This window comes from Varroa jacobsoni, unplaced genomic scaffold, assembly GCF_002532875.2.
Source record: "Varroa jacobsoni isolate VJ856 unplaced genomic scaffold, vjacob_1.0 scaffold_1096, whole genome shotgun sequence".
In the NCBI taxonomy this organism is placed as follows: domain Eukaryota; kingdom Metazoa; phylum Arthropoda; class Arachnida; order Mesostigmata; family Varroidae; genus Varroa; species Varroa jacobsoni.
In genome coordinates, this window is record NW_019213998.1 from 28,623 (window position 1) to 52,295 (window position 23,673).

The 23,673-nt window shown below is 39.9% G+C and overlaps 2 protein-coding genes across 2 annotated transcripts in view; one reads left to right on the forward strand and one right to left on the reverse strand.

Moving 5' to 3' along the window:
* The window catches only part of LOC111266547 (putative E3 ubiquitin-protein ligase RNF144A-A), a 28,651-nt gene extending 21,146 nt beyond the window's left edge, over nucleotides 1-7,505 (forward strand). Inside the window, exons 2-3 of the mRNA XM_022844118.2 lie at nucleotides 1,189-1,394; nucleotides 1,878-7,505. Of these exons, the coding sequence (XP_022699853.1) occupies nucleotides 1,189-1,394; nucleotides 1,878-2,060 (389 nt within the window). The 3' untranslated portion in view covers nucleotides 2,061-7,505. The remainder of the gene's footprint in view (nucleotides 1-1,188; nucleotides 1,395-1,877) is intronic.
* Nucleotides 7,506-12,836: 5,331 nt separating this feature from the next.
* Nucleotides 12,837-23,191, reverse strand: LOC111266549 (uncharacterized). Its single transcript, XM_022844119.2, has 4 exons — nucleotides 22,633-23,191; nucleotides 16,430-16,547; nucleotides 14,211-14,512; nucleotides 12,837-13,232 (listed from the first exon to the last, which is right to left on the reverse strand). Exons 1-4 carry the CDS (start codon nucleotides 22,706-22,708, stop codon nucleotides 13,207-13,209), a joined length of 522 nt encoding a protein of 173 aa, XP_022699854.1. The 5' UTR covers nucleotides 22,709-23,191; the 3' UTR covers nucleotides 12,837-13,206.
* Between the last annotated feature and the right edge of the window lie 482 nt (nucleotides 23,192-23,673).

Consider the following 23,673-nt stretch of genomic DNA (forward strand, 5'->3'; position numbering starts at 1 on the left):
TGTGAACGTTCCTAGTATCATAGTGGTAATTTAGTGAAGTGTTAGGACAAATCTGACGTGAGTTAATAAACCAAAACGTTTCGGTGATTATTGAGCTATCCAACACGTTCGGCCACATGGAGGAACTTTTTACTAGCGACATTCGTCATTTCTGCTATTCAACAGACACAGTCCACTATATTCTTTCAGCTTCATGTCTGTTTCTTTTCAATGGTCTCATGGCAGCATTTATTATGGAAATGACCTAATCGTTCCCTCATCTATGTTATAAGTTGTATGGATCGACATAATTAGTAGCGAATAAGAAGCGAGCTTATGTGGGTGCTTGTTGCTGAATAATGCTCCGAGTGGCTAGGTTGAGTCTTGTAGGCTGCCCTTTGTCAAACCACCTAAAGGTCTATAAACTTGCACCAACGGTATACGCCATATTCACATAAAGCTATAACTATTTCGAGAGAGTGCGATTCCAGACTGGAGACAATCTAGGAAAGCCAAGTTCCCCCGGGGCTCTGGCAAGCCAGAAGGTAGATCGACACTTGTTTATCGGTCCGAGCAACGACCAGTTTCAAATTGGCAAGTCAGTTCTTCTGGCTACGCCCTAGCGACCTGCGATGACGAACTATGCCAGAACTTTGTGGGTGCTTGTTTTACGCAGGTCCTGGATGCACGCGAGTGGTAAATTGGGTTTTTTTGGTGAAAGCGAAAAGTCGCTCATCCCGATACGATGCAGTCATCCGGACCTGCCAAGCTGGACCAGCGGACGTGAGCTCCCCCAGTGAATCCAACAGTGCAGCTCGCGCACTATCTCGCTCGTACTCAGTCCTATCAATCCTGACAGATTACGTTATCTGAGTTTCGACTCAGAGAGGTTGAAACCTCATGCCGTTAACTAGTTCCTTTGAATGTCTAACAGTGAATGCTGACAGGGAATGACGAAGCCAACAAAGTAAAGATATGGCCGTACGTCCGCCTGCACGACATTTTCGTTGTTTTTAAAGGTTTTTTAAATAACTGTACATAGAAGCGCAAAGGAAAACGTAAGCAATCCAGCACAGGCAAACAAAAATTAAGTTATTATAATAATAATAAAAGTAACCTGCGCCTCTAGCAGTGTTTCTGAGCAGGTGAGGTAGTAAGGCTAGTTAAGAGTTTATCTAACGCTCACTTATTACTTTACGTCGATTTCAGGTATCAAGCGATGCCCACACTGTAGCGTATTAATTGAACGCGAGGATGGATGTGCGCAAATGCTGTGCAAAAACTGTCGTCATGTTTTTTGCTGGTTTTGTCTCGCTTCACTCGACGACGATTTTCTACTACGTCATTACGACCATGGACCGTGCCGCCACAAACTTGGACATTCGAGAGCCTCCGTTATGTGGCACAGGACTCAGGTAGGACTCGGGAACGGAAGGCATTGCACTGTCTTATCTATTCAGTATACAGTCTGTACCAAATGTCTTCGCTAGAGGGGAGTGTCGTTATTAATCGTGATGTCGGTCAGCTGTTGAGGCTTTACTTAGTTTTGGTACTGGATTTATTGCATGTGGAAGTAGTTTTGAGAATAATGTCTATATCCGTTACTGGCCACCAACGGATTTGTCATACCAATCAACTTTCTCTTGACTTTGAAAAATGATGCCAGCTAGCAAGATACCAAATTACAGAAGCAACTTTCTATACAAAATAAATGAACTTGTTTGAACGAACACGTTATGTCTAGCCACAATTTCTTCAAGCTGCCTAAACAAGTCAGAAGAACCCGCCACCGACATGTTCTACTGAAAGACGGAACAACAATATCATTTCCGAGCATTTTCAGCCTCGCGTCCAATAAGGGATAGAGAACTAACTGCGTTTAAATTGTGCATTTCCAGGTGCTCGGTATCTTCGCGGGGTTTGGTTTCCTGGTGCTGCTTGCCTCCCCGTTACTCATTTTGGCAGTACCTTGCATTCTGGGCGGGAAATGTGGGGCTCGCTGTGCAACCTGTGCCACTTCGGGTCAAGGTGACGCCGATGACACTGCGAATAAGCCACCTCCGCCACCTGCCGCTCTCTGAGGCAGCAGGCAGGTTGATCAGCTGTCGAAAGCACAATTTCCATTGACATCGCTGTGACATCCTACAAGGACAATAATATCCCAATTGACAGCAAACAACGAACGAGAGGCGTAGTAGAACGTGAGAGACAAAAAAAAAAAAGTTTAATTTTTAAGTTAGAGATGTCGCGTTTTATTGCTCCGTGGAATCGACTGTAGAAACAACTTGACGACACCGTCTCTTTCCTCAGTTATAAAATCCACCACCTTTGACCGACTCAGAAACGGTTTCAATATTATATTTCTCCGAAAATTTCATAGGCGGAGTCGGTTCGTTAAGAGTTGTTAGGAAGTTTGTCTCAGTCAGCGAGAAAGTTACTCTACGCCAATAGCTGTTTGAATTTCCGTGATTCTCACTTGCTCCATGGTATGGTGTAGCTAGACTGTCTAAAATCAGTGAACAGTTTAGAGTTCTTCCTCGTTGTTATGCTGGGCCTTATGCGTACGACCTGCAGGAAATGTTTGATGGTGGGAGTTATCGAAAGGCGCCACAGCAGGTATCGACAAGCAGACAGATGTGGTCATTCCCAGTATCAATGGCGAAAAGTAGGAGCGAAAAAAAAGTTACTAAACGTAACACAGTAGTAGCTACAAGTAACATGCATAGGCAAAACTTGAAGGAGCCTCAAAAGGACACTGTACTGGCAAAAGGATCGTATAAATAAGAGTTTGATGTCGTATCGGATGCAACAAGCTAACTAACAGCATTCGCCACCCAGATGAATCCGGAAACCAGAACGGTCCAGGACTTTGTAATCATCAACTATTGCAGAAACGAAATACCTCGGGAGTTTACTCCCGCCCACCTCGCAAAGACATTGCTTGTTGGCCATCATGATAGGTTCAAAGATAACTTCACTACGAATTCATCTATTTATTACTACATGCTATCTAGGACAAAAGCGTCCAGATGAAGTTCACACCTTAAAACGAAAGCTTCAGGCGAAGTCGTGCCGCTAAAAGTGTTCGACAGTTAGCAGCTCCTAATGCTGTTAACTCTCAAATCCACGCCTTCAATGATCGTTTATTTTATATGCCCATAACTGGATTCAACCTCAGCCGCTATCATTGTCATCTGCCTATAAAAGTAAAACAAGCGTATCTACAGGTATACCGATCCACTCTATGAAACAGCCTCATTTTGGACTTCATCTGCATGAGCAGAGGGAACTTCACTAGGAGTTATACGTAAAGCAGCTACATCGAGACTTCATTGAATTGCTCAGATTTTCAGAAATGAAGTTTGTTCATCATCACTTCGGGCTTTCATGTCACTTACAGCTCGTCTTCCCTCTTTGTTTATCATTAGGTGAGAAAAAAAATTTCAACTTTCGAATAAAGTCGTCGATGCTACTACCCACTAAGGTTAGGCCCCATTCCGATGTCCTAGACACTATTATTGTATGCGATGCAAATATTTGCTGGCTTGCGAGAAAACGCTTTGTCAACCTCACAGCCCATCCTCTATAATGAAGGATTGTGTCGGTTGCGAATATATAATAATTCATAGATTAGGCTGGAGTATACTATGATACAGGGGATGCATTATACAAATAGCTGAGGCACAGAGCAACGAAACTTAGGACGACATCTCTTTTTAGATAAAGGTTAATGTCAAACTCCCGTTTACGGGTACAGGGTCTCTCACTTCCGGCTATTTTCAGCGGTAGCGTGGAGTTTAGGCCAGCTTTTTCTAACTACAATGTTACCCCCAGTAAATTAACTCTTTTTTTTTGGCCCCGGAAGGCTAATTGAACAGACCCTTTAGGTTATAGTAAACAAAATGTATTGGGCAACACAACATTTCTATGCAACACTGGCCGGACTGCACCATTCTATATTTAGATTCCCATAAATTCTCTCTTGCGTCAACCAGTTGTTTTCAATAATACTTTACAGGTATCTGGCCTTAACTAGATGGGTAGCGTTTGTATGTTCCAATACCGTCCGCATACGTCATGATCTATATGTATTGTGGTAATAGTTGCAGCTCACGGCAATTGCTCTGTTTGAAAAATTTGTTTGATTTCCTGGATCCAGCTACCCTCTCATTTGCTATCATATGACGCACACATAACGGCGTACAATTATAACGGCTAAATGCAGTACGTCATATAACCTCTGCCTGTGAGAAGACATTTTGCATGTGTGTGTATGTCAACGTAGATTCTCAGATGCTTTGCTATCCGCCCACCAGCAACATTCTGGCTGGTTGTAGCGTGTTGTACAGAACAGATTATACAACAGATAAAGCAGAACCAGTAGAACAAGTGATCTTTAGAACATTGGCCGGTCTCTATATGTACCCTGCAATATCTCACGTAGGGAACTAGCTGTTACTCAGCGGTTGGCATTAGTCGAGTCATTAATACAATGCCCAAAAGGATCGATATGCTCGCATAAGGGTGCGATCTGGTGGTCAGTCCCAATCATTACGTATCGTAACGAAGGAAAGATAAGCCAATAGCGGTTAGAAGAGGTGGTAAAAGATAGACGGACAGATCAAGCAGTCTTTTTTAGATTGAAATCTGGACAAAATGAGAAAAATAATATTAAAGAAAGTGTAAGAAACAAGGGACAAACATGTACAATACACGTTGAAAGGGAAGGTACGCGAGATGTAGTTTCGAAAAAAATAACTGGTAATCAGATGAAAATAACAGGTTCGTTACGATAGGAACAAAATCAGACAAAAGGGAAAGAGTCGTTAAATTTTGTAAGGGTCATGTCCGGGACTATGCATATCACTCTAATTTACAAACTGAGCTAAAAGTAAGCACAAATTAAGAGATGCGAAACTGACGTATGAATCAATATTTGCCGCCGTTTGCATTGCCCTTGGCATTTCATCAATGAAAAGCACAATCGAGTTTACGCGAATATGACAAACCCAAACAAAGCTGACCCCTCTAGTTGGGAAAAGGGAACACCGATGAATTTCAACGGTATATGTAATATATGACCGCGAAAGACAAAGAGAGTTATACAATAATAATAATAAGATAACGATAGCCGAAATATATAATAGCTGCTTTTTTTGAGGGGTGGAAGGGCGGCAAAATGCTAAACGCGAGAAAATAAACGTAGAGCTACCCAGAAAGCTTGCCCTGCTAGCTTCTTATGAAAAAGGTGGCATGCAGAAAGCAGAGTTGAACGAGTGAGTTTTATACACAGTGGCTATTGTGGCTACCTTTTAATGGTTCTTTCGTCAAATATACATTATATACACATACAGTACAGATATGTAAAGCTAATTAATGATAAAAATTACCACATAAGCCAAGTTGTAGACTAGTGTAATGGAACGGACAAAGCTCGTGCTGGAAGTGATAAGACCGCAGAGAACTCACGAAACGGAATAACTAGCTTCATACACAATGGCGATAGGAAAGACACTACGAATCGCTGCGAGTGAAGAAGAATCAATATGAAGAAAAATGAAGATTAGCGAACTCGATATTAGCGTTTTCGGATGATTACACGATATCACCGTTAGACCCGTTTTCTATTTCATTCCGACTTGTTTCACAGACCTTGTCGCTTTCTAGCCGAAGACTCGATGCGATCAATACCACATTGCCATCCAGTACACAGTGCACAGAACGAGATTTCTCCCTTTTAACTGCAAAGATGTCGCGGTGCAGGGTTCATCTTTGTATTCTAAAAGATTCACATAGTAGAAGGTCATCTAACGTAAAAAAGCTGTTACAGTGTGTAACAATATTTCAGTAGGTACTCCACTATCTCATCATATTATCTCTATAATGGTACGACTCTATTTAGTTGTTGCGTACCGAACGAGAATAAAGGTTTGTCCCTTCCAAAGCACATTTTTCTACCGAGTCAAAGAAGAGCACAAACGGATACAGTTATATATGAACAATGAAATCCACCGCCATTTCCAATCTAGTTTGATCACAGTTCGTATCCAATGATGGATGGGGACGTTGACGATTCATCGGAAACCAAGCGTCTACCGTAATGTAAAATTTCTACGATTCAAATTGATGTGACGACTCCAATTCGGTACTACTGTAGATAATGATGATGATTTCTACTTGAGTAAAACGTTCTATATTTGAGTAATCTCGCTTCATTCCTTCATGTGCGGAACCGTCTGGAAGGGTATGGGACGACGGCGAGCCTGTACGAAGATGTGTGAATGAACGTAACGCTTTGAACACTTTTCGGCCGTGTTCTACCCCAGTCTTCAATGAAAGCGTACGAAACAGACTTACATGCTTGTGAAGCGTGATTTTTGTCACTAAACGAATATTAGTTTAGATATAGATCATGAAGATTACGACGGCGGCGGCGGCGGCGGCGGCGGCGGTGGTGGTGATGATCATTGTGACGATGACCATAACTATGATAAAAATATAACATCTTCTTGTTTATAGCGTGTGCGCCCAATGCTTAGTGCAATTAGGATGTTATAATAGTAGGGGCTTAGCCAAGTGGTGCATACTATGAAATCATGCATCAACTACCATTATCAATAGTATTATACACAAAACATGAATGATAAAAATATATAAGCCGATATTTGTGTAACTCAACAGCTTTCAGGTGTTGTTTAGTTTTTTTTTTGTTGTTGTTGTTTATGCTTCTGCTATCGTTGTACTAGTAACAAGCTTAGCCGCGTTCGTTTTTTTATACGCTGTTGTAGTACGCTACAAAACTCTAAAATGTCAGTGGTTCCGCCTGTCTAGGAAAAGCATGGAAAAAAAAAGCGAGAAAGTGTAATATATAATAAAATGTGTATTTATCTACTGATAAATATATACAAATAATCTCACTACAGAATCGCGGTGATGTAAGGTTGGCATCTTCCCTAAACGCAAACGCGTAGTTGATTCTAATCACTGTTATTTCTGCCGGAATGTTACTATGATATGATGAGATAAAATTGATAACTCAGTGGGTTCCCCATTCAAGATGAACTAACGATTCCTTATATAGCCCCCTCGACCCCATGATAACTGCACGATCGCTAGACGTACGCATATGTTATGTCTTGCGCATTCCCCCAATGATTTGACTTTTTGTGTTCTTTCTGAATCTGAATACTTTCATTAGTGTTTCTATATCGTATTGTGTAGATCATCATTATTAGCGTTATGGGTTTTTAGTTCCGTCGAGGGGTGACAGCGACCCAAACGTTGGCGACAAAAGCATGTAAAACACCATAGAAGCAACCGTACATATTATAGATTGCATATTGGGTCTAATAATATGATGCGAAACCATAGAAAGGCAAGTGGCACAGTAAACCTAAAAGATTGTTATAGTGGATGCAACTGTGATTCAGATCATCTCAATGTAAATGAAATGCTAAAAAAATAGTATTAATAGTAAAATAAAATGACAGTAATAACAACAAATATTACATTGTTTCACCTAAAAACGTAATTGTGTTTTTATTCTATTGTAAAGTATTCAATTTATAGACACTGAATAGGGAGATAATGTAAAATGTGTTTCTCTTCTCAGTTCGTTTACTTTTTTTCCGTACGATTAGTTTTCCTGAGTGTAAGCCTATTAAATTAAATTAAACAATAAACGCTTGTTTCTTTCGCAATTTTTCGTTGTAAATTACAGGTAGTACGTATAGAAAATTAGCAAAATTAGGCTACTCGAATTTAGGAGTTTTAATTTGGCACAGAATTTTTTCGACAGCTGATAATACCAGGAACAGCATTGCCACCTGTTCTCGAAATATTCATGTTATTATAGTCATAACATACGAGCTCGTGATCCTCATTTTTAACCAATATTTCAAAAATTCTAAATTGTCAGAAGTAGGTTTTTTAATTTTCAAAATTTTTGGTGGCGGGCTCGTTACTGACGGCAAAATGGTAAAAGCTAAGGATATAGTGGTACAGGAAGTTTAATAAGAAAGTTTTGCAGGCTAAATTAGTTACTTCTCGATAAAAATCTGTTAAAAAAGTAATAATGCCAAAAAGATAACCCCAATAGTCGTTAAGTGTAGCTATAAAAAATATCGTACAGTACGTCCTAACGTGGTCCTACATATTTTTAAATACATCAAGTACTATGCCTTCGTTCCATGTCCCAGAGTCTACACATATTTACCAATTCAAAGCATATTTATCTTAATACATTTGTTTGTTAGACATAAGTAAGTATTTACTCTAAAAGCTAAGTACGAAAGCCACTTCAGTAATTCTAACCTTATAGCTAACAACTATCGTTTCAGCCATTTACCAAAATGCACAAAAACGCCCTGGCATTCTCTCATGCAGCTTACGACATTAGACATAATGAAGTGTCGTTAAATAAAATATACGAGCTTCTCTTTGCTCCTTTTTGTTGGCAACTACAAGTTTATCGAGGTCTATAGCTACTGAGTGGCTTCGGTAGAACACACTACGCAGATCTTGAATGTCGCGATAATGTTTTTTTTTTTCGTCTCATTGAAGGATTATCGAAATTTGTTTCCGTATGACCCCAGTACATTTTGAGAGTTGTCCTTGGCACCGGCATCATCATCATCACCAATTCGTAAGTGAAGTATCTCTAGCAGTGAGTTTCGACGATACTTCGCAAGGTGACTTCGACTAATAAAATTATTATTTTTATTACCTGGAGCCATTTCCACCCGCATTTTCCAAAATGAGGTGATGAATTTAATCAATATCATAACCAGTTCCGCATTATTTAAATTAGCAACTATGTATATTATATATAGGGAGCAGAAAAATATGGATATTTTAGTTATTAAATATTAACAGGGGCAAAGAGTGGGATTCGGATTTTCGATTTTGGATCGCCGAAAACAATTGACCGTTTAACCAAAATTGAAACAAAAACGTTTTGAAAATAATATCACTGAAATAATTAAGAGCCATTTTGATCGAAGAACCGAAATTTTTTCGGTAATCCTATAATCGCATCACCGTACAATTTTTGTGGTTTTCGGACAAAACATTATGACAAGTGATCTCTATTAAGATAGTTCTGCGGAGATAGAAATTGATGATAGACTGGTAGTGTAAGATACGTGCTATACGGCGAATCCGTTAAAATTTCTGATTTCAGTTTTGCTCAATAGCTAAACGTGTAAACGGTCTGATACTGTACTATCGAAAAACAACGGTTTTTCTATTCAAAAGTTCCGTCCAATCTTTTCAGTCATTAAACGTAATGCAATAAATTAATCGTTAACAGTAGAGATCCGAATCAATCGTTCTATCAAGCGACAGAACCTCATAATGCACGATTCCTTCCCGATCATACCAAAAACACACTATCACTTCCTTGGACATCGCTTCAGGCTTCGTCACAAGTTCTAAGGGATGTTTTTCAACTTTCATTTTATTTGTGCATTATTATACCACTTCTCATCATCTGTGATCAGCCGCTTTACAAATGACCCAATTTCGTTGCGTTTCTGTAGAATTTCGGAGATGAAAATGAATTTTTGGCGTTAATGCGTGCAGCACCTAAGCATCGAACTTTTTTTTGTAGCCGATTTTCTTAAAACTGCTCAATAATAAATGTGTAACTCCTTGATGATAACTTTTGCGGTCAACTTCGTTTGTAATTGGTCGGTTTTGACGAGGTGCATCATTCGCATCGAAATTTTTAGACAGACCCATCCTTAGATCGTTTTTCTTGATAGCGCATTTTGACCATAAACAGTAAACATTTTTTGTAGGCCTAAAGATAGTTTTTTTTTTCTTCGTCGTAATTAAACTGTGTAATATATCAATTTTTTTACAGAAATTTCACTCATCTTCAAGACTGCCTACATTAAGTTTGAATAAAAACATTTAGCATAGTTACCATTGTTAAACATCAACTTTCAAATAACACAAATGCCGACCCGCGACTTATACTACTTAAGTTGGCTGACTTAAAGCCAACTAGAATGTTTTCGACAACTCATACGATCTATATATATGGGCTAATTTTCTAACACAGTCTCCCGCAATAGATCTTAGTGCCTGTCCTCTATCGTATGTATATAATATTACATCTTTTGCAGAATAATAACTGCATCTACTTACTTATCATAACCAAAAAAATACTTGCTTGTTCAGAAAGTATTTTTTTGGTAATGTTCTAATAATGCCGTCACAAAGTACGATTTACACGTAGATGGACATAGCCACGTATCTCTTTCAATCTAGTTTGAACTTCAAAGGTAGCGGCTTCCATGAAGCACACGCAGTCTGACGTGCCGGAAGCGCTAACGCACCTTATAAGCCCTTTTTAGACTGCAACGCTGTTTCTCTATTGCAATTGAAACGCCTAAAACAGGAAATCGACCCAAACTCCGATTGATATCGTCAAGTGCTCACCTCTGCGTCGCATGACGTGCCCTGCTCTCAACTCCTTTAAAGGGAAAATCTCCTTGTCAGTTAAGGGTGAAATCCATCGGCATATCACACATATGACACACCTTTGTAGGAAGTATTCTCGTCATTTCAGTCACCTTTCACATCTTAGCAGCTGCTCTAGACCCGATAAGTTAGAACGTTTGTTTGACCATGACCGTTGCAACAGATGGTAGTTTTTATTGGGTTCTTGCTATAGCGAATACGGCAAACAGCGAACGATCTGCTTCTTCAACTACTTGAATGTTGAAATGTCAACTTGAAGCTAGCGATTGACACAAGTCGGTTCTCGCTTGGAGGCCAACTATCTAGAACAATGATTTCGTGTGCAGACAAATTTCAGAATAGTTCCAGAAGCGTGAACGAGAAAATTCGCACGAATGGCCTGTGTTTGTTCGGCTTTCGGCGTTTCGCGTCCAGAATTTGCAATACGTCCATCTTGAGCAGCGTGACGAATTCAGCATACCATGGCCAGGTTGTTTTGATTAGCGTAAACCACAACACACATTATAGTGCATCACCGTTATCTAGACGCGACTGCTAGATATTACCTATTATATATCTATCTGGTGTTAACACCTAAAGGTGTGCTCGTTCGTGCCTTACCTTTCGTTGTTCCTTTTCTTCTTATTCATATGCTACCGCTGATGGAACTGCCGCGCCAAATAGCGTCTTATGCCGTCATAGCTGCTACGGGACGAGCAGCAAAAAGCCCTGGACATAGGAATATTTGTTTTTTTTTAGCTGTGATTACCGTTTTTCAACATGTACGAACTCCATAGCTCAGCTAACAATGAGTGGCCCGAGTGATCGTCAGATGTCAGCACGCGCCCTGTCCCACGCAATCATTGTAAACACCACGCGCTGTCTATACGGAGTGAAAAGACTGTTTCCATTTGTAATTGAGCCCTAATTTACGATGCAATGACATCGCAAAGGCGACAAAATTTTTAGTTAAACTGCACATAATTTTATGAGGTATCTGTACATAACTCCAGCTATGACCCGGCAACGTTGATGTCGTTAATAGTGATTCTCATAGTAAGCGGAACTCCGTATCGAGCATACTAGCCGTAACAATCATAGTTAGTACTATAAAATCGAGTTCAATCTTGAAGGCAACGATAGTTCTGTTTCGTCGTTTTGTTTTTTGTTTGTTTAAGCATTTGAAGGTTCGTTTCGTCTAAGTGACGCGCGTATCGACCCATACCGTTCCAGTTTGCGAACGGTGTTGAAGACCTTGAACAACATAGTAGGAAAGGTACACATAGAATGACAATGCTGGTACGTCGGCCGTAGAACAGCCAATACGATTATATATAAACTGTACAGTGATATATATATATACATATCTGTTTGCATATGTGTTGCTGGCTAACGGACGCCAGCGTATACACGTACCACAGACTGGATAACGAAGGAAGATAGGCGGCCGCGACCCGTCGACATGAAAAAAGCATGCATAATATCGACGGTTACTGAATGTTGTCATGGGTAGCTCTTACGATTTCACCATCACCAGAGTCGATTGTTCTGTTCTACTAGGGAAAAGTGTACTGAAACAGCGTACAGACGTCTCGCTTGACAACAGGACGCTCCGCTCTCGTAAATCCCCCAAACGTTGAATGCAATAAATACCAAGTGAAATGTTTATTAAATTACGTTTAAAAACTATAAACTAACACTGTGTCTAATAAGATTTTCGAACTTAATGAACGGCTGGTCACTTGAATATGTAACATGTTTTTAGAGGGAAATGTCCGTCAAGCCAATACCGGCTTGATCCTTCCAGTGTGTCGCGTTGTTTTTCTGTAAACGGCGCTTTACCATTTCAAGATGTTGTTTTCTTCTTCAGTGGTGCTATGTATAGATAGCTAAATAGCTCATGTAGTAGGCAACTAATGCTATATCAGTGAACTACTACAGCTGATGAATTATTTTATAAGATCGATTGATTTTTTTAGTATCTGATGATAGAACAATTTAATTGCTCAAATATAAGTTCTAGGTCGTGAAGTGAAAGTCTATCGGTGCGACCTATCTACCTAGACATGATACTAGCTAAGGAGCTATACCATCATCGTTTTATCTCCTACAACGTCTACTAGTTACAAATTGAAGTAGAATACGATCTCAAGTAACTTTACAATCGATACAGTTTAGTGCTATTGGATAGGAACTTTCTGTAACAAGTTAGTAGTAGCAGGAAGTTGTATCCCAAGTTGAGAAAAAGCGCCGAACTTCGCAAGATACTCTATAACTTGATGTCTACCAAACACCATAAACATGTTTTGATTTCGCTATTCCTAAGCGTTAGTACTGGCTGTGTAGAATAACTTCACTACATGAATGATCTATGTAAAATAAAGAGTTCATTTAGATTTGACATTGATTTGACATATTTCATGATATCGTATATACTCATATCATTTTTTACAACTCAGTTTCAATATGCGTACCTCCCACTTGTATAGATCCAAGGTTGTTGTCACGTTTTGCCATAATTGCAATGGCTACCTCTGCCATCCTGCCATCGCAAGTCAAGTCCGTGTCTTTTTGAGTTTTAGTCATACGGTATGTGCTATATATCGTAGACGGTTTCTTAGCGGAATCGTTCTTCAGTACAACACCGCAGAAAAAAGAAAAGCTTCTTCAAGTATTGCCTGATACGCGGCTTATGATTGCCTGGACACGTACTCAACGGACGTACCAAAGGTTTTCGCAGATCAGTGACAGCAAAAAATCTCAGGCATAGCTAGTGCTAGGAACGCCTGAAAAACAATAAAAAGAAAAAAAATTATAGATCTGGTAATGCGGTTAACTATTGCATTCAATCGAAACAGATTTCCCTAAGCAACCCGCTAAGACCCGCTATTCAATCTGGATAAGTTTTCTTTGCAGTGCCATTAACTGGTATACGTTTAGCTCCAAGGATCTCTTCTAAACATTAAACCTAAAGCTTTGATCACCACCTATAGGTGGTAACAACCAATCTTCATTAGAAAATGGAAATGCTGGCTTCGCTACCCCTGTGCCCTAACGTTTCAACTACCCCTGTCATATTGTATGTTCCATTACAGTTGAACTAACATTACTATTACACCATAAAACCCCGCCACTGTAGGTATGAAAATGGATCTCTTATAAGACTTAAGCCATACGGTTAAGTTTCTCGGGGAAAAGCACATATACACCTGTTTCATGTCAATATTTTTAATGCAGCTCACTATGGGTCATTCAGTGGCTACGGTCTTAAATTAAAGCCACCTACTTCTACAATTAGAATTACTACTTTTCTATCAAAATATCGCAAGCATTTTTAAATGTAATATCCGATGCGTCATGTCAAAGAAAAAAAACAAGAAGTGATATTGAAAACGAATAAACGTAATTGCACGTCAACCGTAGTGGCGAAAGTCATTTTGCTGATGCTTGGTTCAGCTCTGATGGCCTGGTTGTAGCCTGCGAATTTCACCGTAAATAATTATACCTGCGGTACCTTCTAAATGATTTTCGGCGTGGAGCCTGAAGCGGCAATTGGATCGATTGCAAGGATATCGCTTACCTTCAATATAAAAAGATTATAGTCAATTAAATAAGGGGTTTTCCAGTTTTATTATGACTTCTCAGTAAATCCTTCGATTTCCTTTTTCGCAGTTTTCATGATTATATTTCTCGCCTAAGGCGTTCTATGTCCCGCTAAGCGGTGACTGCCATTTCGAATCAAAGTCCGCAGAAACTTAACTTACTTAGGTGAACTTCGTTCGTGCCTTCGTCGTAGATTGTCACCAGCGTCGGGGGCCTCGCAGGGGAAGGCCCTCTAAAAACCGAGCCGCGCCGACTCGATGGACGGCTACCCCCCAGAGCAAACTGTGAGAGCCTGCGTGCGTACTGCTTGAAACTGTCGAGATGCACCAAGTTTTTCATGTGGAAATGGTGCGTTAAACCTGAAATGGGCGATGCGTGAGTGAAGCCCGATACGCTCGTGTTGTGGGGTCCCCCCTCCAAGTCGAGGTCCAACGAACCGCTGCTATGAGACGTCTCTTTGCGCCTAAACAACGAAACGTCAAGGGCGATTAAACAGAAAATAATACAAGTCAACAATTTCAATAAAACCAGCTTTGGCAGGCAACAAACTAGACCGCGACCGGGACTAGATCTAGATCTAGTTAAAGTTCAGTGATTTATCAAGTTATTTGAATTCTTAATGTCAGCAGCCCACGTTTAACCAACACGGATATATATCATTGTCATTAATTCAAACCACTGGCCACGGGTCGCTGATTCAAGCTTCACTATTCGTATACATCACACTATAGGTGTAATCCAACAAAAATAACAGCATCATCAATGACAAATCTTTGATGTGGCATTGATATGAGATGTCTAAGCAATAGCAACACTTCTAAATAGTTCTTCCAAATAAACAGTATTTGAACTCTAAGTGAATTTTAAAATAACTTCAGCTGTATCAATAGGTCAACTATAAAGCACAGTGAAAATTGTATCAATTTCTACTCATATAACTTAACACGCAAACGTAGTAACGTGTTTAAAAAATGGCTGTAAAAAATAATGGGTTTAGATCATATCACACTTCGTTCGACTTGCCCGCTATACATGATTGTTGCGCCTGTCTCAGGCGCTTTTTACCTCGAAATCATTGTCAGGTTGTTTAGGGCTATTTTCGTTGACAGAACAATTTCTGAAGCAGCGTGATAAAGATCCAGCAAAACAGCTTAGTTGCAGTTATGACACAAGTTACGTAAGGCATACCGCACGAGCTTCTGCCCTTTTTGTAAAATATTCATTTTCCCTTCAAAATCTCTAATTTACCACCTCTAATTTTTCTTATTCTATGTAAACTTTTACTTAATATTACTATTCGTGATAGTGGTTAGGTTCTGTTATAACATACGTAAGGTGTACTACATGAGCCTGAGTGCCTTAAAGCGAGGTTCATTCTCTCACCAAGCTCCGAAATTCTCCCTTCTCAGCCAGTTCGGGGATTACACTCAACATCTTACTTCGTGTTCGCGCTGAGGTACATACAAACAACTGAAATAGTAGATCGCCTGCCTAACGGCAAAGTACTTTCTAATCACTTATGGTGTGCAGCTGACGGGGCACGCAGCTATGTCGGTGGGGGATTTTGGAGGAATTAGTCTACGTGTGCCTGATTATGTGAATTCAGCTCTAAATGGTGAAAAAAGATGGCGCTTCTTCGCGCAAAAAGCAACGACGAAGAATGACAGAAATTCATATGACGACGAATTTTCCATACAGTTTGACCATATTTTGTTTGTAACACGTTGCGTCGGAGGTGACCGTGGCTACCGCTACGGCGTAATCCCAATTGGGCGGAACATACGTAGCGGGACGAGGTATTTTCTGGTCGCTACTCAGGGGAGCTGTACAAGATGACGGCCCTTGACGATAGAATCATTACTGTGTATTTATTATAAAAAAAAATGTCTATATTTGTTGATTTCTTTGGCACGTCGAGTTTTCTCTGTGCATAAGCTCTGCCTATTTCTACCAAACAAACGCCTAATCAAGTAATTTCTAAAGGCTTATAACAAACGTCAAACCGACAATAAAATATGTACCAGCTAGCGATATATGTACGTCTGGGAAGGCCACGCAGGTCGTTATTTTTAGTAAAGTTTAAATATCCCAGCGAGCGGGGCATTGGTATGGCCTTTAAGTTGTTTATGTGTAAATGTCACCGTTTTGTTGTAATAGCAGTTTCATGTTAGTCTTGCCGCTAAAGAAGGCAAATTGAGCCGTATAAAAAATATTGTGCAAATTAGTTTCTCGTGTACGCGTACCTGCCTATTTTATTTGCAGGTTATTTAGTAAAGTCTAGCTTGCCAAGTGGGAATATGCACACTGATAACAAGAGGCAACTTAGGATACATGCACACATATACAGAACCATTTGAAATTTTCTTGTTAAACTTCTTACCTAATCACCACGTCGTTCTCATCGGAAGCAAAAAGCGCATACGGGATGATGATAATAGCAGTAATCCCGAATACGATAAAGATCGCTATTACTGAGACACGATGGCTGTCAAGGGCATCTGAAACATAACAGGATGAAAATCAACAAAACATCTTGCGCACCCCTTGACTTAAAATGAAAATATTAAGTGATATCACGGCACCAAACTCACATCTCTTTTTGACAAATCAATAATGCTAAGCTTCGCTTCGGCGCCATAAACAGAACCAGCACAATGTTACTGGCTTCCTTGGAAGAATTCTGGTTTATGCTGAATATTCCATTCACGATTCGCTTTAAGGAAAATTATTAGAGTCAAAAGGCATCTATCTATCTATATGACCTCCCTGTTTGTAACAGTTGGCGCTTTTAACAGAACCACATATATATCATCCGTTCCAATATAACCTAGGAAGACATTGAACATTTAGCAGGGGAAACAGGTAGTTTAGGGCTTAGCAAAGTTGTCAACAAACAACTCCTGCATCCGCTGCCTTCGCACGCACCTCGTCTGTGTGTGGCTATAATCAGAAAATGCCTTTGCCACGCGCGTCTCAGGGCTACTCCTAAACGAAATTGGACCTTGTATAATATAAGAGCGCATTGTGAAGCTACAATGATACAGGTGGAAAAACAGCAAACAAGTATTCAAATGTTTTTCGTAGAAATCTAGATGTACTACAAGCATTCTGTTTACATTGAATTCAGCCCAGTCATCCGCAGGCTCATTCTGTCAGGCCGAGAGGCACGCGGTCTGTCTCGAAATTTTGCGTGACGTTGCATCTGTACAACGAACAACGCATCGCCGGACGAAGTTCAGTGTCTTGATGAAGTTTTCTGCATCGCCGACCGCTTCCGACAAAGTGACACCTAAGTCCACGTGTCCATTATCACAGCGGGATCAGCTATAACTTTTCAGCTGCAACAGTACTACAATCACGTTACTTGTAACAACGCTCTCCGTCCAGGCAACTTTTATACAGGCGCTGACCACGCTGCATGAGATCAGTTTCCCGATTAGTCTAGAACCAATGCGATTTGCATTATGGCAAGCCGTGTCGCCCTTGAGTAATGGTTTACGATAATCAGTGTCAAATTATTAATGTGGCGCAGTAAAGGCATCGGACGCGGTTGGATGCAATGTCTGATAAGAAACGTTCAGCGTGCAGAGCAGGCCTTAAAGACATAGAATACAAATGTGAAAGGTTCACAAATGCGTACAGAAAGAAGAAATCGTACTCACTACTTCGAACAGACCAGCCTCGGTCCAAAATTACCACTTGGGTTAGCTAATCTTATATAGGACTTGTAACGCTAGTAGACTCAGTAGGTGCGATGCGAGCTCGTTTCCAGTACTCTAATTATAGCCGAACACCTCATTGTGTTGTATAGTTGTTAGTATATACGAATCGTATACAACTGAAGCAACTGACGCATATGTCCAATGCCGACGCTCGAATCACCGGCTTATCCAAGCGGGCCGTGGCGGAAAGCGATGCGATAACCGATTCGCGAGAAAACATTACGTTTATCTAGGGCCTACGCAACACTCCAATAATGATTCGGCTACATCACTTCTAGGAAAAAAAGCGTTCGCATATAATTGGCCTTAAGGATGTGGACAAAGTTCCTTAACGTTTCCTGCTGTGACTCGACTAGCGATCGTTAAACCATCAGATTATTGGACAACCTCTGATAAATGAAAAGCACCAAATGCTGTCTGTGTTAAATTAATGAAACCTTTGTTTTATACGTAGAAGCACCGATTACATTATTGCGGTTCGTCTATTCTACTCGAGCAAAACCGTTACTCCCGCTCCATATACTGAATGGACACAATTATAAAGACAATGTCGTTTCCATCAGTGGTAAACCGGGCTCCCAGATCTTGCTTTTCCATTCACTGACCATGACGTGGGCTGTCTGCGGTTACCAGTTCAAGTACATTCGCTCCCTGCAGACACAGTCTTCATTAATAGACTGTCAAGGCCAGTTCTTGCAGGGCCTCCTTCACGGAACAGTTTGTCGAAAATACCTAGACAAATGTTTCGAGTTTTTGCTGCCTTTAGGGCTCCCATTAGAGGGCTGGCTCCCAGCGCCTTCTAGTCCCGAGTCTACGCCCGGACTCGAAACCAGCACGTGTCTCTAAGTTTAGCAAGTAGTTACTGAGCTGTGACGGGGCCTATTGAGGCAACCTAATTCATTACTACTGCTATTGATGCAAAGTCAAGCCTACGACGTTGTACCATCTGTTCTCGGTTAGCGTAATCCTGATTTACGCTTTTTGCTGAACGTTCATGACGTACATTTTCGCCTGTCGCCTAACTACTTAAGTAATCTGAGTTTCGCCATAACATCTCGCAACAATTTACTCGTTTCAAACAAGTCAAACATAAAATTGTGTAGTTGCTCATTAAACATTATATCCTACAAATAATACTAAATGTCAGATAACGATACTCTTATTTGAATACTAACAGTGCATATAACCATCTATGTCACTGATGTTTACCATCTAAAATTGAATTTTACTAAAACAGAAAAAAAAACATGGTCTATTCTTTCCCAGATGCTTATTGGATGCTGATAAAAATATCATCCTTGGCTTTGATAGTAGGCATCCGTATTGATGGAATAGAGCTCGTGGCTAGCTACCAGCTCCACCTATTTATAATTTACCAATGGGAAAATTTGCACAAAAACCTCAATACTATAGCATTGACTCGTTTACATTTTTTTATGCAGCAAAAAAAAAACGATCACCGAAATCGGATATGGGCCAAATTGTGCGAAAAATAGCTGTTGCAATCAGGAGTATGTACATCTAATTTACTAAGCGGAAAAGGGCTAAGTTGTATACCCTAACCTGCTCTGAAAATGTCTATACCATAGCGATCATGTACAGCGTACATATATATAGACAGATATTTTCGCTAATATATACTATCATTTACGTTACGCCCTCTATTCTGAATAGGAGCCGGATTAAGAAGACAGTATTCAGATATGTGCTCACCTTATGTTACCTCGTTATCAACGACGTAGAGGTCTGTTAAGTGGACATTGATGGTTTTTGTATAAGAAAGTCAATTGTTGAAAAGTTTTCGTACAGAGCAATTTTTAATATGACGACATGGGACAGTAACTAAACCGGGATGTAATCAAGGCTTATCATCATGTCAAGATCCGTTAAGAATTTGTTCATAGTTGGTAGCCCATGCAGATGGTCTGAGCTCAACGTCAATTAGAGGAAGCTGACAGAAAGCGGACGGACGGACGGAAATGTTTAAACTATTAAAAGTTTTCAAATCGCATGTGTACCTGCATATTGCCGTACGAGTATTACATGGTAAGTATCTGACTTCAACTAAATACCAGCCCACAAATCACGGCCCAAAATGATACCTAAAGTAATCGTCACGTGCCCCGTCGCTTTGGGTTATCAATACGCACACAGTTCTTTAATACGCGATAGTGACATCTACATATATTTACGATATATTTGCATCAACGATATATATATATATATATATATATATATATATATATATATATATATATATCGCCACAATGTGGGTTTTATTCATTTTTGAAAAGTTTCATCAAAACATTAAGTCAGAATCAAGTGAAACCTGCACAATAGAAGAACCTCAGAGGCTTGTCATAGCCGATAAACGAAATTACCACGAAAAAGTTCATCTTTTTTGGACTAAAGTTCACATAGGCTTACGATAATACATAGACGACTCCTAGTTCTTATACTTTAAATCAGAATATAATATACGATTATATATAGCTCTCTTCTGACATGGTTTATCAGCTACTGAAGTTGGCACTTTGGGTATCTGCATTTGTTGACTAATTAATTTTAAAGTCGCAAGTAAAATACTGTAAGTTGAGCTTACATTGTTGAAAGTTAATTGAAAAGTGACAATTAATATAGGATTGTCGAAATTTTATTTCTGCCTGGTACTTTATTTTGGCTCGTTGAATAGAAATCTGACGAGGGCCTATTGCTACGTAAGTATAGGCGACTAGAGGAACAGTACAAAAGCTGGCGTGATGAACCAGGCTGGCGAAAACAGTGTGTTAAACCACATTTAAAACACGCTTTTCCTAAGGATACAGGACCAACTATTTAGGGTGTGTAAAAACTAGGTGTATATATAGATGAACTGCTACTCAATGAGGGATGAAAAGATCTCGTTGCACGACATTCGTGTCACTTCCTTGGCAAGAATACCACCCGAAAATATCTGTGGTTGTTTTGGCTAGTTGTGATAAGTGATAAAAATAGGGCTTTTTTCTTGGATAACGTTTCTTTACTTACGTACCTTATCAGTACTGTACAAGGGTATTTTGCTTGACATCCACTTCGGCCCTATTCCGATTTAGTTATTTTCAGTCCTTTAAGGACTCGCTGCCCGGGCCAGTCTTTTGTGTTTTTGACTAAAATACGAATTATAGCATTTGTAAATAAACAATTTGGCTTCCTGAATAGACGTAATGAGGCACACCTCAGTTGTTCCCATGGAAATTTTACTATTCTCTTTAGTTACTATGTTTGTGATGATTATGGCTAACCAGTATACCGTAAGATGGAGAGACATCTGAGGCTACAAGGCCGTACGTGATCACTTTACGGCCTCTGTAGTAGTAAAGCGCAAAGAAACTTTAAAGCCAGAAACTATGAAACACTCGGTACATCCAAGAGTCGGCCGTGAACTAAACAACATTATTTTTATTATTATTTTCACAGCGTACGGCGTAGTTTTGCCAACGGCTCAGAGTTAATCATTGAGAAACGCATTTGTCTAATCAAGCTCACAAAACACCTTAGATATTTGGAAGTGCCCCACCATTGCGGTATTTTCATTTTAGTAGCGGCAGGATGTTGGTACTATTTTACTAAGCATAGAACTAGAGTGCCGAATTAACACAGATGTTAATAATTCTTCCAGACGACAAAAAAATGTTTTCTGATTTCAGCTAACTGGCTTTAAACTCTGTTAAGGGTACGAATTCTGTTCAATACGCTTGCGTACGACTTGTGTACGATGCCTACCCTAATAAGAACCCTGTGCACCCTGTATAAGGCTTATATCGGTATATAGATTGCAATGGCTGTTGTGGCTATAAAGATTGTCTATAATCGCGTTCAGGCTCTTCTCGCAAGATAATCTTGAGAACTTCGGGAATTGGCGGAGCTTTCTTACTGCAGTAATATCTCTCAAAAAGGTGCTTGCATTGAAAAGCTGCTACGACTTTCAATCACCTAATGTAAGATTAGACTGCAGAAGTAGTCTGTTGTGAATAGAAGTAGCCTATAGTATTATGTAATGGCTTATATGTCTGATAAATGCCCTAAATTTATAAGTATACTTATTATAATCAAATGGAACCTGGAATACCAATGACTTAAATTTAGATTACCCTAACAAGCCAAGTGTAAATCCAGGAGGAAGAGGAGGTAATCCAGGAGGCAATGAAATTTGTGGAAATCTGGCACAGGCTGCTCACAGCTTGTGTACGTGATAAAAATTTGTTATTGAATAATAAAAAATACATCAAAGAACAGTTGTGTTTGCCGGCTCTCTCTCTCTCTCTCTCTCTTTTAATCTAAGTGGGACCGATTATCAAGGGCATCTATTCAGCTTTAGATGACGTTTATCAATGCAGATTGATTGTAAGGACCTTGGTAACTCATAACACTCGTAAAATATCAACAATAATACTTATAACGGCATCTATGATTACCATGAAAATCCTTCAATCGTCGTATTTTGTCGGTTATATCAAGCGAATGCTGACGTTTTGGCTTTTATATATACACTGTTAGGCGTGATATCGTAAGAGCAGTGTGTGGGATCGAGAACCATGGGATTTCCCTGCTCATATGTACAGGATAGTCTAAACTTACAAACTTATCCATCAAGTTGTTATTATAAATAATTGCTACTATTGGTCTTAATGTGGCCAGCACAATCAGTTAACATAGATAGTTAAATTCAAATCGATGCGAAAGCGTCACCTCGCGATCGTGTATATATTGTCGAGTAGTAGGGATTTCGACTGACGATCTGATTGACGAGGCAGGATAATCTAATTAACCGAAACAAACATGCACTTATAAAGGACGAGCTAATGACGTATAGTATACTGACCTACGACACATTCTGGTCCCCTTTCAATGCACACAGTTTCTTTACTCGAATTCCGAAGAACTTCTATTTCCTCCATTGCGTTCACAAACTCTCAATCATGTGACGGCCGCTCGTTTTCTAAGGGGGTCAAATCCTCGACAGAAACAACGATCTATTCTGTGATACAAGTCGTGTTTATTTGTATTATGTCCTATTTACCACAAAATAACCTGTAACGTTCACTGAACTGTTAATGAAAAAGTTCACCGTCGTATATCTACAACAGAGGGTTCTACGTTGCGTACACGTTCAACTGTAAGTTCGCACATATCCGCGTAAGCCTCATTTGGAACAGGGCGTCTGTATATGCAGCTTCTAGACTAGCGAGAAGGACGTCTGATATTTACACTGCCTTTAATATTCAATAGACTTTGTGTCTTTGCTGCGAGACAACAGCACATAATTGTATGCGTACTCGTACCGGTACAATACGCCACGGCCAGTCGCCTGCCAATTTTCACCAATCAAAGCCTAAGTATTTCGTCTGTTCGAAGAATGAAAGAGAAGAGTTCTAGTTTCAGGTAGTGCGGTGAGAGCTCTTGCCTTAAATCACCGCACCGCCTTAAGAACACAAAGCGTACAAGAAGCGACGTCATGGCCGGAGGCCGCCGAATGCCAAATCTGCTCGCCTAAAGATGAAGGGAACGTATTGCATATATTTACAAAAACATTAACTGTATATTTAAATGGCTACCTAGAACATATAATTTAGTCTACGTTAGCCGCATCGGCCTTTAAATAGACCCAAAATAAACCAACAGATGAAAAACATGGAACTCTAGATAACATTCTGAGGTGATTTTAGATTCGTCCACATCTCTGGATCCTGTCTGAAAAAACAGTAGCTGATTGATTTTTGATCTAGTTTTGTAGTATCTAAGGCCAGTAGATAGGTAGAAGCCTACCTGACCTTTACGTGTTCACTTGCGTTTTGTCTATAAGTGCCCATTCCCTGGTTTTCCCCATGGCTGAACGCCATCAAGGTGTTATAAATAGTCTATT

What these genes read in the sequence shown, in the direction of transcription:
- LOC111266549 (XM_022844119.2), bottom strand. Translation starts at nt 22,708, where the DNA reads ATGGAGGAAATAGAAGTTCTTCGGAATTCGAGTAAAGAAACTGTGTGC. An exon ending in GGGACCAGAATGTGTCGTAG is followed by an intron (nt 16,548 to 22,632) that starts GTCAGTATACTA and finishes GTTATGTTTCAG; the next exon opens with ATGCCCTTGACAGCCATCGT. An exon ending in GAGAACGACGTGGTGATTAG is followed by an intron (nt 14,513 to 16,429) that starts GTAAGAAGTTTA and finishes TTCGTTGTTTAG; the next exon opens with GCGCAAAGAGACGTCTCATA.